The 15428-nt window shown below is 37.0% G+C and overlaps 2 protein-coding genes across 2 annotated transcripts; both read left to right on the top strand.

Moving 5' to 3' along the window:
- The first annotated feature begins 3248 nt into the window (after positions 1 to 3248).
- On the top strand, positions 3249 to 5967 carry LOC135685350 (soma ferritin). Its single transcript, XM_065201265.2, has 2 exons — positions 3249 to 3665; positions 4893 to 5967. The coding sequence occupies exons 1-2, from the start codon at positions 3354 to 3356 to the stop codon at positions 5088 to 5090; spliced, it is 510 nt and encodes a 169-aa protein (XP_065057337.2). The 5' UTR covers positions 3249 to 3353; the 3' UTR covers positions 5091 to 5967.
- A 152-nt stretch (positions 5968 to 6119) lies between these two features.
- On the top strand, positions 6120 to 15193 carry LOC135685349 (uncharacterized). Its single transcript, XM_089112850.1, has 6 exons — positions 6120 to 6779; positions 9135 to 9186; positions 10651 to 10854; positions 11154 to 11564; positions 12067 to 12221; positions 12698 to 15193. Exons 1-6 carry the CDS (start codon positions 6408 to 6410, stop codon positions 13229 to 13231), a joined length of 1728 nt encoding a protein of 575 aa, XP_088968976.1. The 5' UTR covers positions 6120 to 6407; the 3' UTR covers positions 13232 to 15193.
- The last annotated feature ends 235 nt before the right edge of the window (positions 15194 to 15428 follow it).

The following is a 15428-nucleotide window of genomic DNA, read 5'->3' as shown; positions in this document are numbered from 1 at the left end:
GACTCCTCCTACCCAAATTTATTCCTTAAACGTTTTTCAATGTTAATCAATGTTTTTCTAAGAATCCTCGAATTGTCTATTCTGAGCAGTATAGTAATTTGTTGAATTTTAGTCTAGCAGATGCATTATTAGCCATTCTTGAAAGAAGGTTTAATTCCAAAAATTTTCTTGCGCGTCAGACCCAACAATGCTGGGTCCGCCTCTGTCACTAAACATGGTTGTTAGCCCACACCCCAGTTCCAATTTTGTGGCGCCGTCTCTGCCAAGTTACAAAGGTTGCCAGCAGGGGCGGCGCCAGCCCCAAAATAGTAGGGTGGAAAATGTAGGGGTGGAGCTGATAAAGGGATATGGGTGAGAAACCGGTGCAACACCGTACGAGAAATCGCGGTCCTTATTGATAACCAAATTTGACATATTTTGAAACCCTCAGTAGAAGAGTTAAATTTCGTAGGCAAAGGTTTACACACATAAAAGCTAATAACATAGAAGTTAATTTCAGAGTGGTAATTTTAGCTAGCAATGGTTTTCCAACCTTTCGTCTGACATTGAGGCTAAAAGGTGATTCAGCTGTAACAGGTGGGGCTGCAACTATACTATCCTTCCAGCTTAAGAAAGTTTGGGTACAAATTTTGAAGTAAAGTATTGCCAAAAAACCTTTAACAAGGAAGGAAGGCAAAGACCACACTGTAACAACCAACTGTTTAGCACGATAAAGCTGTATTTATAGATAATCTTCGTTTTAGTTTCTCACTATTTACGGAACTGATGATCCAAACACACCATACTCTGTCGGCTAAGATTTGAAAAGAACTTTAACTGACCATCAAAATGAAAAAAAGTCCCCATCTCAGAGAAGAAAATTAACACTCCTCCAGTTTTGAAAAAATTATAAATTCGATCTATAAAAAAAGTGGGGTGGACATGTCCACCCCAGTCCACCCCTTGGCCCCGCCCTTGGTTGCCTGTCCCTTAACTAGAGACTAGAGTAAGGCAGCCTTTCCACTAGCCTGGGTTAAAACATATCCGGGTTAAAAGTTATCCTTTTCTGCGTCGCGTTCCCACTAACCCACTTGAAAAATGGATAAGTTTGAAAACGGGTCAAAATGGGTCAGTTTTTACCCGGGTATCTTTTGACTCACCTGCGAGTTAATGGAAACGCCGAACCCGAATAACTTTTGATCCACTTGCAACAACAGCAACGTTTAAAAATTGAGACGGCGCCAAAAATCAAAAAACAAAATCCTGGATGTCGATGTTGCTTCCATTGGCCTACAACGATAGAAATTGAAGGATTTTGATGCAAATACTGATTTCTCTTGCAACTTTTCACCCTGGATACATTTTAACCCGGCTTAGTGGGAACGATCAAAAACGGGTCGAAGAAAAGTGCCGTTTCCATTGACTCACTTTAAAAACGGATAACTTTTAACCCAGATATGTTTTAACCAAGGCTCAGAGGCGGATCCAGCGGAAAATCTGAGGGGTGCTTAAGGGCGTTGCCTTAATAGCCATAATAATGCCACACCCCACTTTTACTTACGGTTAAATGAAGGCAACACCCATCTTAATAAATTAATTTTTTTTAAATTCAGGTATTAAAGCATAACTATATAAAAAATTATCTCTTTTGTTAGAAGCAGCCTTTAGCGTATTTGCTAGCAATGCTAGTTAAAAATAACACTGCTACCTTTGCAGTTTGTACATCACATTAATCAATGAATGACATTTTAGGTCGTTAGTCAATATTTGATTGCTCTGCAATATTCAGACACTGGTTCATTTTTGTAAAAAAGGCAGCTAAAATGTTTCAAACAAAAAAAAGCAAAATGAATCATTGCTACGTTAACTGACAATTACTATACGAAAATTGAGTTAAATATAATTGAGTCATGATAAAATGGATTGGGTATACCCTAAGTGCCAGAATCCGCCGAGTCATGATTTTCATGAATGCCATGCTATTGGTTGACCTTGAACTGGTCACATGAACTCACCTCGTACTGATTAACAAAACAATTTCCATCGATAGCAAGTTGTCAACAACGGATGCAAGTGTCACATGAAACAGCAGCGATCACGCCAAATCCAAATGACCCCCTATAAAGAAGGCCTATTTACCATGACTCAATGCCTTTAAATCAATACTTGTAAGAATTTGTTTACAAAAATTGATTGTTTTACTAAGTACCTTGTGTTGAAGTAGTACTTTTTTGGGGTCATCTGCATTTGGCAAGAAATGGGTATCGAATTCATTCTGGTAGTAATTACCATACCAACCCAACAACCAAAAATCCTTGGCACCACTTTTTGTCGAATTAATCCAAGAAATATTCTGTTAAAACGTTTCGCATTTAAAGCCTGGTAAAGGAAACTACCAACCTGGAAGGCCGAAGGTCAGAACTTTCACGGGACAGTACTAGCATTGCAGTTCAGCGAACTCATCGATCTGTGTATTCCCACAAGTCACGACACCACGCTCTTATCAAAAACTTCTCTCATGATTGACTGAATACTCAAAAGCTCGTTTTCCGTTTCAATTTCCTCAGTCGACTTTCGACTGGCAAACAATAATCGAGAAAACCTGCAACAGCAACGACTTTATGTCCGCCATTGCTGCTACACGAACAGGTTCAGTCGTTTCAGTGACGGTATGCACCAGCCAGTGTATATTAAATGATTGATAGGGGTGCTCAGATGAGCCGAAATTTGGCAATTGGATTGGTTGAAGCCTTGTTTTGATTGATAGGGGTGCTCGACATTGCAGAAAAACATATCAGAGCGTGATGTGATTGGCTCAGTTGCAACTTTGACCTTAGAGGTTGATTGATAGGGGTGCTCAAGCACCCGTAGAATTGAAGTAGCTCATTGGCCGAGAGTGTGGTTTGATGGACAAGTAAAAAAATTGGTTCCAGGGCAGCTCAACATGAAATTTCTAGCTTTTTATAGTTTAAAGCAGATACAGGTTATGCTAACTAACGCATGACCGTATGTCATCAGTTTACTGGAAAATACATTTACATCATCTGAAAGGATTCAAGACGTTTTTCAGGGGATTAGAGAAAATGCATTGAATGTTATATCTCCGAAAATTCTGACCGGTGCTCAAGCACCCATAGCACCCCCCTAGATCCGCCTCTGAGGCTAGTGGAAAGGCTGCCTAAGGCACGCCACGCCAGTCTGTAATCTGAAGCCAAGGGCCATCTTTTTTATTCGGTTTACATGAGGTACTTACCTGTAAGTGAAGAAAGAGGCTCTCTTTGTTCTTCAATTGTGTGAGCGGTAGGGTAGCTTTTTGGCAGGGAAATCGGCATTGGTTATTTTATTGATTGACCACCTGGAAGAAAGTTTTCAACATGTCGACTATCAAACAAAATTTCCACGCAGAATGTGAAAGTGCTATAAGCAAGCAAATAAACAGCGAGCTGGCCTCGTCCTACTTTTACATGGCTTTGGCCTATCACTTTGACCGGGATGATGTTGCCCTAGAAAATTTCCACAAATATTTTTGTAAATTTTCTAACAACAAAAGAGAGAATGCACAGAAGCTACTGAAGTACATGAATGAACGTGGTGGTAGAGTCAAGCTGGTCGATATCGGAACTCCTGCAAATAACTTTGGCGAACCACTCAGCATTATGCAAGCTGTTCTTGAACACGAGAGAAAGGTGAGAATCGGCTGGTGGAGTCCTGTTTTAATGACACCCACATGCTATTGTGGCATAAACTTAAAAAACTGTTACTTAGTCGTTACAATCCACTACCCGTAATGTCACTTCACTTAAAGTCACACTAGCTTTTACAGTCATGTGGCATGTAAAGCTAACGCCGGAACACAGAATAGATATCTATTCTGTGGCCGGATATCTGCCAATAAACAATAGAAAAACAATGGAAAATCGTAAAGGCCCCTCCGGTTATATATGCTTTCAACACTAGCACTCACATTGAATATAGACCCTTGGCCACTGTGAGCCGCCAATATTGACTATCGTTTCCATACTTTTGTCCTCTTGAGTGTATATTACAGGTTCCCAAATCCCAACACTCTCAATGTAATATTTCCCTTCTTTTAGTGGGTAAGTAGCATTTGCCTGGCCTGGTGTGCTGGTTAGTATGTCAAGACCAGATCTCCAATGCCTACCTTTGTCCATTTCTTTAAAGAATTCCTTGCATCTGCTGAATTTTGGAATAGCTTCCATCTGCAGGCCAGTAAAGCCAATCATGCTATTGGGGGGTTCCCCTTAAAGCCAAAGTCAATGGACATCACAAGAAAAAGTTCTAGAGGCCTCACTAAGCACATGTTATTTCTATACTCCAATGCTTAGTTAGCCTAAACAGGAGAAATTGCAACAAGCTCTCTAGAAAAACTTTCAGTATATATAAAAAGCTGCTTCTCAATTTGGCATATGGTATAGTCGAGTAGAAATTATGCAAAACGATGCAAAATTATGGCATCAAATACCCAGAGGAATGAAACACAGATGTTATCATTGTAAGAAAATCCTTAACCCTAGTATCTATGGATGAAAAGGATGATATCTTTTCTGTTATTGAGGGAGATAATGTTAATGGTGACATTAATGAACTTTTATACATTTCTATGTTTTCTTCAATCTTTTAGGAAAGTACAAACCAGAATAATTGCTGCTATTTGTATCAATATTGGTACATTACTAAACGTGAAGTATGAAAAATGACCTCTCTTTTAAATGCCCCCACATAACAATGTCCCAATAATAGTTGATCAAATTTGTGAGACTTCTGGACTATCCTTCTGTCATCTGAAATTAAATTGTTGATATGAATCAATTCTTATAAACTTTCTTTGTAAATGATGTACATTACATAGCAGAATTGAAACAAACATTGTAAGTACATTGGCTTTTTTTCAGGTCAATGACAGCCTACTTGCTCTGACTCATCTTGCTGAAAAACACAATGATGAGCAACTGTGTGACTTCATGGAGGATCACTTCTTGAATCCAGAAGTTGAATTATTGAAGCAAGTTGGAGACCATGTAACCAATTTAAAGCGAGTTGGTGAAGGCCTTGGAGTTTACATGTTTGAAAGGGAAACCCTAGAGCACTGAACCATTCTACATAAGCTAACAAAATTTTGGGTACTTTTAGATTTATTTAAAAACATACAACGCAATTGAAGTTCTTTTAGCTAAAATATGTTTCTGCAAAAAACAAAAAATATTTTATCTTAAAATCTTATCAATTCATCTTATTACTGTTGGTCAATTTATGATCTTCTTCATCAAGATAGGAGGTGATTAATGACCCATCAGTTTTAATGTTCAATTCAATCCTTTATCATCTGCCTTGATCACATAGTCATAAAATTTTTTAACTTAGACTGTCAGATTTTTCCTTTGGCAGTGGGTGCTTCTCCACTGTTTACATTTTCTGCATATAAGCCACTGTATATTATGGAAGAGTGATGTAAAAAACAGCAAATATCTGCTTTTTAGTCTACACATGCCCATTCCATTGTGGTAAATATCAATTCATCCTGCAACAGTTGAGTTATCACCCTAGACTTCAGCTATTTGTTACACATTAACTACATTCATTTGTTTTTAAAGGGATAGAAGGTTGTGTTTATTTTTAAATTTTACCAAAAGGCAACCACCTTTAAAAGCAGACGAAACTACATCTGACAGAAGCAAAAATTTGTCATGTTTCAGGTTCCAAAAAATGTTGAAACAAGATACAAATTTTTTGGAAAAGCAAAGATTGGGCTAATTAATTATTTTAAGTAAGCTCTGGAATTATAACATATTTTGTGACCACAATTCTGTCTATAATGGTTGCCTTTTCTATAATCTTGCAGTTTTCTTAAGTATCTATTTGCTTTCTTTTTAAACTCCTGAGTAATATTTAATGTAATGATATTTATTAAGCTTTGCTGTGCTGGGAATTGCTTATTATTTATCAATTTAATCTTAACATGCAAAATTATATGACTGTTTCTTTGTTATGTCTATCTGCTTCCCTTTGCAGAATTTATATCAAATTCTCTTGTTTGGCAGCTTGTCATTTTCAGCTGCAATTGACAGTTAATCAGCCCATTATTTACTGTGAAGTAATGCCAATATTATTTTGTGACACTTTTAATCAAAAGCACCAACTGTTTGATATAGCATTTTTATTATCTATGAAGTCAGGATTGCCTTGGGCAGCAAAGATAGGCATTTAATTGTCCTTTAAAGCACCTAATGACGTGAATCGCTTTGATGAAAACGCTTTAAACTGTTATCATACAATAATAATGTGTAGAGTTTAGGTAACCAATATACAACGTTTGGAAATGTCATTGGAAAAGAACGATACTGATTTTAACAAACTGAGCACCAAAGCAATGCATTTTATCTTGAAATGTTGATTATCTAGAAATATGTATGCTGGCTGATGTAAAAACAAAACACCCAAAGGTTAAAGAATCTAATGCACTGGTGATGTTTTGGTATCTCGTCCCAATTTTGATTGCCAGTTGCAGTGCCCGAAAAGGTTTCATTCAAGAATACCTTGCTGATGCAGTTTGCGTTTGCAAGACAAGTAAGAGATTTGTATACTTTGCGAAAAGTGAGTTGCAGTGTGTCCAGAAATGTCTTCGAGAACCAGCTTGTCATACTATAAATTTCCGCAGCGAAACGAGGGAAGAGAAATTCGACTACAACTGTGAGCTTTTCATTGCAAAACAGATGACAGTGGGAAGTAGAGATTGTAATGAAGTTTTGTCATCTAAAGGATGGACGTCTATGTTCTTGAAGGTAAATTAAGTTTTATCACTTAGCCTGCATTGAGACAGATATACAAGAAGTTGTGGAAGCCGAGGATAGAAGGTTTCATGTCAAGGCAGTTGCAAAGTTACCAATCCTTTCTCTTTAATCAATTTTCGTTAGAAGATGAAAAATGTAGTTACATATTTGGGCCTGTCCAGGGAAGCGCGCTTTCAAGGAAGGCAAGAGAGCAGAGCAGGGACGCGCGGGGGAGGGGGGGGTCAACCGCCCCTGTTGCCTTTTGATAGGAGGGGCAAGGGGGGCTATAGTGTCCTTTTCATAAGAGTGCTCTTAAACCGGCCTTTTGTAATTATCAAAGAGATTCTTATGAAGTTCTGACTGCAGTGCCCAATTCATGACGAAATTTCACAAAATTTGTTTGGGATTTTTATGCTTGCCAATTCTTAAAATACCTACAGAATATCGAAATAAAATGGTACGTACGAAAGAATTAGTAGAAGCTGGGAATTATTTTTCAAATGCCCTTCTACTCAAGTCTGCCTCCCTTGCCCCTTCGTCGTTCCGGCGTCTCTGGAGCAAAGCACCGAGAAAAGGGACAAGGCAAAAGCAAGGTTAGGAGAATCGCTGAATTTGCAAGGGCAAGGCAACCACTGCGCTTTGGAATCTTTTATTATTTTTAACTACTAAAATTATATGCTTCTTCTCTTTCAGTAGTCTTTTTTATAAGAACCAGATAATTTTTGCCGAGCCTCGATGTTCTTAACTTTTTGATAATTTTAGGCTCAAACGTTCTTAAAATTGCTCTTATTTTGAGTGTGATTTTTGCAAATATTTGAGAAGTTACTACCCTGGGGACCAGATTCACTATACAAAAATAAAATAGAGAGTCTCTATCTTATTTTATATATATAGTGAGTCTGGTAATCAGGATGAGAAGTTACAAATGTATATAGTTTCTAAGGTGTTTTACTGGGTAAAGTTTAAAGATAAAGCAATGACTGCTAGTGTTTTTGGACAAACTCATCAAAGTTTTTTTTGTCAAGAGAATGTCGGGATAGTAGTCGAGTGCTTGTGAAAATTTCCGTTAAGGAAATTTTTAATTTTCTCATCTGAAGCTGAGCATTTTCTAGCGTTGTTCTTATTTTTGGACAAATCGAGCCTCTGCGTTCTTATAAAGTTTGTTCTTTAAAAAAAAGAGTGTAAACCACGTTTGAAACGTAGAATACAGGGAATCAATAGAAAGTGACGAATGTGAGAAAAGGTAGTTATGAGCGGATATCCAATTGACTTTGGACGATTTGTGTCCTGTTTTAGAGTACACCAAAAAGAGGGGTATGTGCAGCATTTGCGAGTAATTCTGTACCCTTATCTGTCACGACCTCGTGGTCAACATAGTAGATTAGCCAGAGATACGGAGCGACCCTGGGGTCAAGTAGGGTAGTCTCAGGAGAAAAGATTTGAAGAATGATTCCCTGCTTCTATTAAAATTTTCGTAAATTTTAGATTACATCCTTTTTTATAAGGACAATTTTATAAGAACAGGAGCCTCAAAATTGGTCAAAAATTAAGAACAAACTGAGACTGAGCTACCATAAAATGCACTTTTGAACAACATTTAATCCCCAAAAACGAGGCTTTCTAGCCATGTGTTGGTGCTTTTTCGGTGAATATTCAAACATGGCGGCAAATGAAGGTTGTCTGACGCACTTAGTTGGCAAATGAGGCCTGAACACCTCCTTAGAGCGAAAGAGCTAGCAATTTCACTGCTTACACCCTATTAATTTAAGAACAAATTAAGAGCAATCCAGCCTCAGATTTTCAAAAAAATTAAGGACAGTCAGCCTAAACTTAAATCTACTGGTTCTTATTAAAAAAATAATGCAATAATTTTTCGTAAATAAGCTAACTTCTGGCATTGGAAAATTCTTTATGGATTTTGAGAAACTTCGACATCATAACAATAAGACAATTGATTGAAAAAGCCATATTTCATTTGATTTCCTTCATATGAATAGAAGATTTACTCTTACATGAGCCTCATTGAAGGCAGCCACAAGCGACTACTTCTTTGACGGGTAATTCCAAGGTGCAACTCGTGCCAATCTGCTAATGTAAGGTGATTTGACGCAGTAAGGGTCGATTTTAGACGCAAAATTGTTGGAAAAACGTTATGTTGACCCATACAGTAAGATGTCTAGAGCAGAAGAAATTTATCTTTAATCTTAGCAAACTAAACAAAAACTTACATTTGCCTAATTAGGCGTTCCTCGACTTTTCCGTAGTAGCGTTTGATTGCATTTCTCGAGAGGCAGGTCCATCGCTACACGTTGGTAGGTTGGACAAGTGTCATCTTTATCATTGTCTAATTTTTATCGATCATTGCAGAGATTGGAAGAAACAAGCATGAGCAAAGATATCATCCATACACCATCTGAAGGTATCCCTCTTCTTGTTCATTCATATTTGTCACTTATCAGTGATGGCGCCAGGGGAGGGCTAGGGGGGCTACAGCCCCTCTGTCGCAAGCATATAGCACCCTCCCCCCATCGGAGGAAATTTTAGGTTATTGTCGGAGCAAATTTGTCAAAATAACGTACGAAAACTGCTTATTTTAGTCATTTTTAGCCCCCCTGTCGGAAGCTCCAGCCCCTCTGTCGGAAGATTTCTGGTGCAACCTCTGTTACTTATGATTGTGTTACATTAAAATTTGTCATGCTAATAAAGGCATACTTTTAAGATTATGACATTTGAACTAAGAGGCCCTTATAGTTCAAATTTTTAGAATTCAAAGAAGGATAGAATAGAAAGGCAAGTATTGCATTGCATTGTGTTGTATTGTATTGTATTGTATTGTATTGTATTGTATTGTATTGTATTGTATTGTATTGTATTGTATTGTATTGTATTGTATTGTATTGTATTGTATTGTATTGTATTGTATTGTATTGTATTGTATTGTATTGTATTGTATTGTATCGTATCGTATCGTATCGTATCGTATCGTATCGTATCGTATCGTATCGTATCGTATCGTATCGTATCTTATCGTAATGGAATCGTATCGTAATTTTTTATTTTAAAAATAAGGTAATTGAACCTAACAGTTTTTGGTTTAAGGTCTTTATAACTGTTAAATTGACCTTCTACCCATATTCTCTACAGCCCCAAATTGGAGCGTTTCAGTCTCGGTAAACTTGCCTTCAAACACTAGCAAGCTAACGAAAGAATCTATATTCGTACATCAACCCATTCTTGTCGAGCTCTTAACATAAACGCAGACATCTTGGAGCACTTCGCAGTGCCAATACTCGCTAATGACAAAAATTCCATTACTTTTATGCTTTTTGATCTCGTATTCATCATTGCTAACTAATTAAAATATGAGGAAGGACTCTTCCTTCCATGTTGAGCTCATTTTCTCCGCAAGAATATTACCCATAGTACAGTTCCAGTGTTTGTTTTTACTATAAGTACAATTATTTGCAGCTGTGTTGAATTGTACACAATCTAGCATTTGAGTTTTAATCTTCCCATTTGTATCCATTGAATTCATCCTATATCTTTTTTCCTTTGTGTTTATCTTTGTGTCAGAGCGTAGCCAAAAAAGAGCTAACAACTGGATTAGAACAAAACATTGTTACTTCAAATTAAAATTTTTTGCACAACTGAAACAGCGTATTCCAAATAGGCTTAAGTATTTATTCTAACTGATCTTAACCACTTTAACTGATTTGTGCTTCATTGACCATAGCCTGTAAATAGGTTATAGGCAAAGATTGATTCTTTGAATTAACCTATCAGTGCGTTTAAAAGCATTCCAAATACGCTTAAATCGAGAATGGGTAGGCCTTTCCTTATTTATTCTCCGATATCATCTCAAATTAATGCTTCCTTTTTGCAGTTGCCATTCTGACAGCATCTACCATCTTTGATGGGGCGCCATCCGTTTCGATTAACAGTTCAACTAGAACTTTTGATTCCTCAAGTGAAAGCTTTAGTGATACAGCTGCTGCAATATCCAAGTCCAACATAAACGAATCACAGTCATGGGTTTCTACTAAAATCTCTGTTAAAGCAACAGCACCCCTGTCAATACAACTTCAAGGTATTTTTTATATACAATTGTGATGGGAGGCTCTTAAAAAAATTCGCCACTGTTTATCATTGCTAAACAGTAAATTCTAAGATTCTTAACATTATTCAGTAAGTTCATTCTCTGAATACCTTTTCTTCACAATTCAAAAAGGTATAGGCATAAAATAAAATGGAAACGGTTTCTTTGAAATTTTCTGGAAGTGCATTTAACTGCAATCTAAATATGCCTGCAACGAACATTGATTCGAATATAGGCGCTTTTAAATGAAATCTGGAACATCATCTCAAACTTTTGCTATCTTTTTGCAGTTGCCACTCCGACAGCATCCAGTTTGTTTTCTCCTTTATTAACCACCATCTTTGATGAGGCGCCATCCGTTTCGATTAACAGTTCAACTACAACTTCTGATTCCTCAAGTGAAAGCTTAAGTGATACAGCTATAGCAGATTTAGAGTCTGGGGAGTACGATTCACTGTCAATGACATTTTCTGCAGCACCTAGCTTGGTATCTGTAATGAATTCCACCATTTTGACAACAGCTTGGACGGACAGTAAACCATTGATGATGCTATCCTCCACTTCAGTCTTTCATACAGTTATAACCAACAAACTGTCGTCTTGGGGAGTACTATCGGCATCGGCAGCCTCTACCTTATACCTCGCCGGTCAGTCACCAGCCGTCAGTTCTGCATCTGTGCCACTTCCTGTACCGAGCAATGGTATTTCTAAATTTGTGCTTGGGAGACTCTTCCATTGTGCTGGGGAGACTTTTAACTTATAAACTTTTTAACATATAACACAGACGACAAGGGAGCCCTCTGTCTCTTTTATTTGCTTTACTGAAGGGAACCCTTTGTTATAGAACTAGTTTAGATCTCAACTAGCACGCACCATGCTAACCTCTCCTAGTTAGAGTACCATTGCCTTTAAAATCATCCAGTGAGGGTGACTTCAAGTTTAACGAAAATTGCCCTTGCAATGAATACTCACTAGTTCAAATCTTAAAAAAGATCCATCGCGGTGACATCATTAAAGTAAGGCCGTTTGTACAGAACTTGAAAGCTATGGTGAAAAAAGTGTTTTTAGTGACTATAATAATTATTTCATTAGATGAGAAACGTTGATAAATGCTAATTTTAATGGCAGATTTTTGAAACATTTTCTAAAAGATTTTTCAAGGATTGTTGAGTTGTATTTTGACGATTCAATCTGCCATTTCAGTTTATAGATCATGCCATGAACTGCACACAAATCACACAAATGCTCCCAATGGTGTTTATGAACTTACCATTGGTAAGCATTTTTGCATGATGCAAAATGTGCTTGGATGTACAGGAGGGGGTTGGACCCTAGCCATGAAGATTGATGGCAACCTGGTAAGTAATATTGATGCTAGCGGTCATAGAATTTTAAAAGTGCTTCTGTATTACATGACATAACGAGCGTAATTCTAGGGTTTATTAAACAGTATTTTATCTAGACTTTGTATAACTCTAGAATTAATTTAATTTTATTAATTTTATCCAATTTCAAGTTATTAGGCCATTATTGTTATGGAAAATTCCTAGTAACAAAAATGTAAATAATTATAATGTCTCATCATGAATAAACTTTAAAACTGCAAATTCAAACAAATACAATATTTTCTTAATTCAAACTATCAGTAAAACATGACGTACAAAACAAAATAGGGAAGATAAGAAGTTTTATGTTGAACCGATACTATTATCATTGTGGCTGTTACCAATAAGAAAGGAGGTGTCATATAATGCATAATATATAATATCGACAGTCTCTTCGATTAATTTTGAGATGTTTATTTTTTATTCTTCTATTACTTTAATATTTTTAGGATACTTTCAAAGGAGGAAGCAGCCACTGGACTGGCAACAGTGTGCTCAACGAAATAAACGGCGTGAACTCCCTGGACCAAGTGCAAGCAAAATTCTCAGCCTTTAACAATTTAGCCTTTACTGCTGTGTGTGTTGGTATGAATCATTCCAGTGAAACCCGTTGGACAGAAATAACGTACTCGGCCAGCTCGTTGTTGAGCGTGTTCCAGCCTAATGTTTTTATCGCAACAAACATTGGTCGTACGGCTTGGAAAAGCCTATTAGGTGGGTCTTCATTGCAGACAAACTGTAATAGAGAAGGTTTTAATGTATTTCGTGATGGTGGTGGTATGTTTGCCAGAATTGGTATCATAGGCAATGATGCAAATGATTGTGCATCCCCAAATTCCTACATTGGTTTTGGTACAAAGTCTAGTGTGAACAGTAATTGCAACTACCCCGAATTTGGAGTTTCATGTGGCAATGCAGCTTTTTGCTCGTCAGATAACGGAGACAAAGTAATAGCCGCTTTTGGGTATATATTAGTGAAATAATCAAATCACATACCCTTAGTTGCATCGTGACCAAAGCAGTTGAGTATTGGTCGTACAAACAAACAAAAAATAATAAAGAGAAGCTTACATAAGAACAGAAAGTTACTTTTGACAGCATATATGGCAGCGACCTAGTGTATACGCAAGTTCGATCGGATCACAAAGATGTTGTTAGCGACACTGAAACTAATACTACACACTGAAAGCTGATATGAAGATACGGTACATAAGACTTTAAGATGATAAGATTTTAATTTTTTCGTGATATTTTGCCAGTCTAGATAGGCTGCGTCATTTAAAGTACAGGCATAATTGTTTCTCAATAGCTCAAGTTGTTTAAAGTTGAGAATGCGAGGAAAAATAAACAATTTTCAAAACATTTAGAGTTATTACTTTAATTGTTTTGAAAATTGTTTATTTATCCTACCATTAAGTATTTTTATTGCATGCTTAACAGTTTTTGTGCCTTCCCTCCACGATTGCATGGAGAAAAGCTGAGTCAGTAATCTTCGCACCCAATTTTTTGAGTTATATGAATTTGATAAAATTTGTCTGTTCGTTGTGTAACATTATTAAATGTAACTTGTCGCCATTATATGTGATCAATTTCTGTGATCTGTTTCCTGAATACAGTGCCAAATTTAAAGACCAAAAATTCTTACTTTAGTATAGAAGAAAAGGGTTTTTTAAAAATAACTGTAGCATTACAATGACAAGATTTCCTGCTCTCAATTGTGAGAATATACTAGGTGGATATTTTAGTAGCTCTAAAGATTCTTTGTATACATGGACAAAATATCAGTTAGTAACGAGAAAATGCAATTCACTAAATTGCTCCGATCTTTCAGTTTGATTCATTAGTCTGCTTCATTACTTCAATGTTAATTTTAAGAGCTTAGCAGTGTGGTTTTAATCTGATGAAAGACTGTTCCATATTTTGGGCCCTAGGTAGGATAGGCACATTTGTCCAGTGTTGCTTTCCCGAAATGGTAGGTTTAGTGTAAGCTTCGATCTTCGTGTAGTTCGGTCCTGGTTGATAGGATGAAATATCTCAGCAGTGTACGCTGTAGCCGTTCCTTTCAAAAACCTCATGATGTTGACACAGAAACAATGACCTATCCTGTTTTTTAACAGGGGGCAAATTTATAGCCTTTAATTCCGTGACCCCAATATGTGTTGTGTTTCTTAGATTGAGAAAAAGACGGGTGCATTTGTTTGGTGCTGCCTGGACACTTTTGGACAGCCTCTTTTTCAACCCGGAATACCAGGAAGAGCAAGCATAGGGGAAAAATGGACTTGCCATGCGCGCGATGAATCACAGGGGTTACGAATGTCAACACTGCTTAGCGATATCCGCCATTATGTTTAACTTAACAACCAAAATTGTTCTTCTATATGCTAAAAGAACAATGATATAGAAGAGCCGAAGGCGCTATATGTCTGACTGTGCATAATTGCCCATTGAGCGGGTGAGGAAAGATCAGATGATCACGCATAAAAACTCAGTACGGGAAATTGTAAGGCGGACGAAATAAAACCAATAATTTCGGAAATTGGCATAAATTTGAGAGTTAAACTTTGCCGTAAACTTTCAAATGTATGTCGATTTTCGAAAATATTGGTTTTCCTTCGTCCGCCTTGCAATTTCCCGTACTCATTGATTTATAAAAAAGGCTTTTTTAGATCAGTGCCCCTAGTGCTTAATTGTCCTTTTGCCAGTATTTCCGCTTGAGTGATTTTGCCTCAGCTGAAAACAGCAAGCTAGATATCTAGCGCCGGTTTTATATTATTGAGGAAGAACAGCAATAATCGAAATGAGGTTGTACAAGAGCATTTAAAATCAACCTGCAAAGGGGCGTATCTAGGTATATTTGCTTCCTGTACAGAAATTCTAGCTAACCATTTATTTTGCCAAGCACACTAGTTTGCCAAGCACACTAGTTGCCATCGATGCATCCAGGACACATCATGGATATGTGACTGTTGAGTCCTGCTTATCTTTATATCTCTTGTACTGATGTCCAACTTGTAAAGGCGTTTGAATCTTTCAAATTAAAAGAATGAATTTCGTTGTGTCTTTTCCAAAATGAATGAGTTTGTTTTTTATAAACCAATTACAGAGTGAATTTAAAATTTTTATTCAGGTTGTTCTCAATTTGCTCAATGTTTTTGTCTCTAAAAATTAAGCAAGAATCAT

This window comes from Rhopilema esculentum, chromosome 15 (genome assembly GCF_057945365.1).
Source record: "Rhopilema esculentum isolate cy_ngs chromosome 15, ASM5794536v1, whole genome shotgun sequence".
NCBI classification, from domain to species: Eukaryota; Metazoa; Cnidaria; class Scyphozoa; order Rhizostomeae; family Rhizostomatidae; genus Rhopilema; species Rhopilema esculentum.
This window is presented reverse-complemented; position numbering and strand designations above follow the sequence as displayed.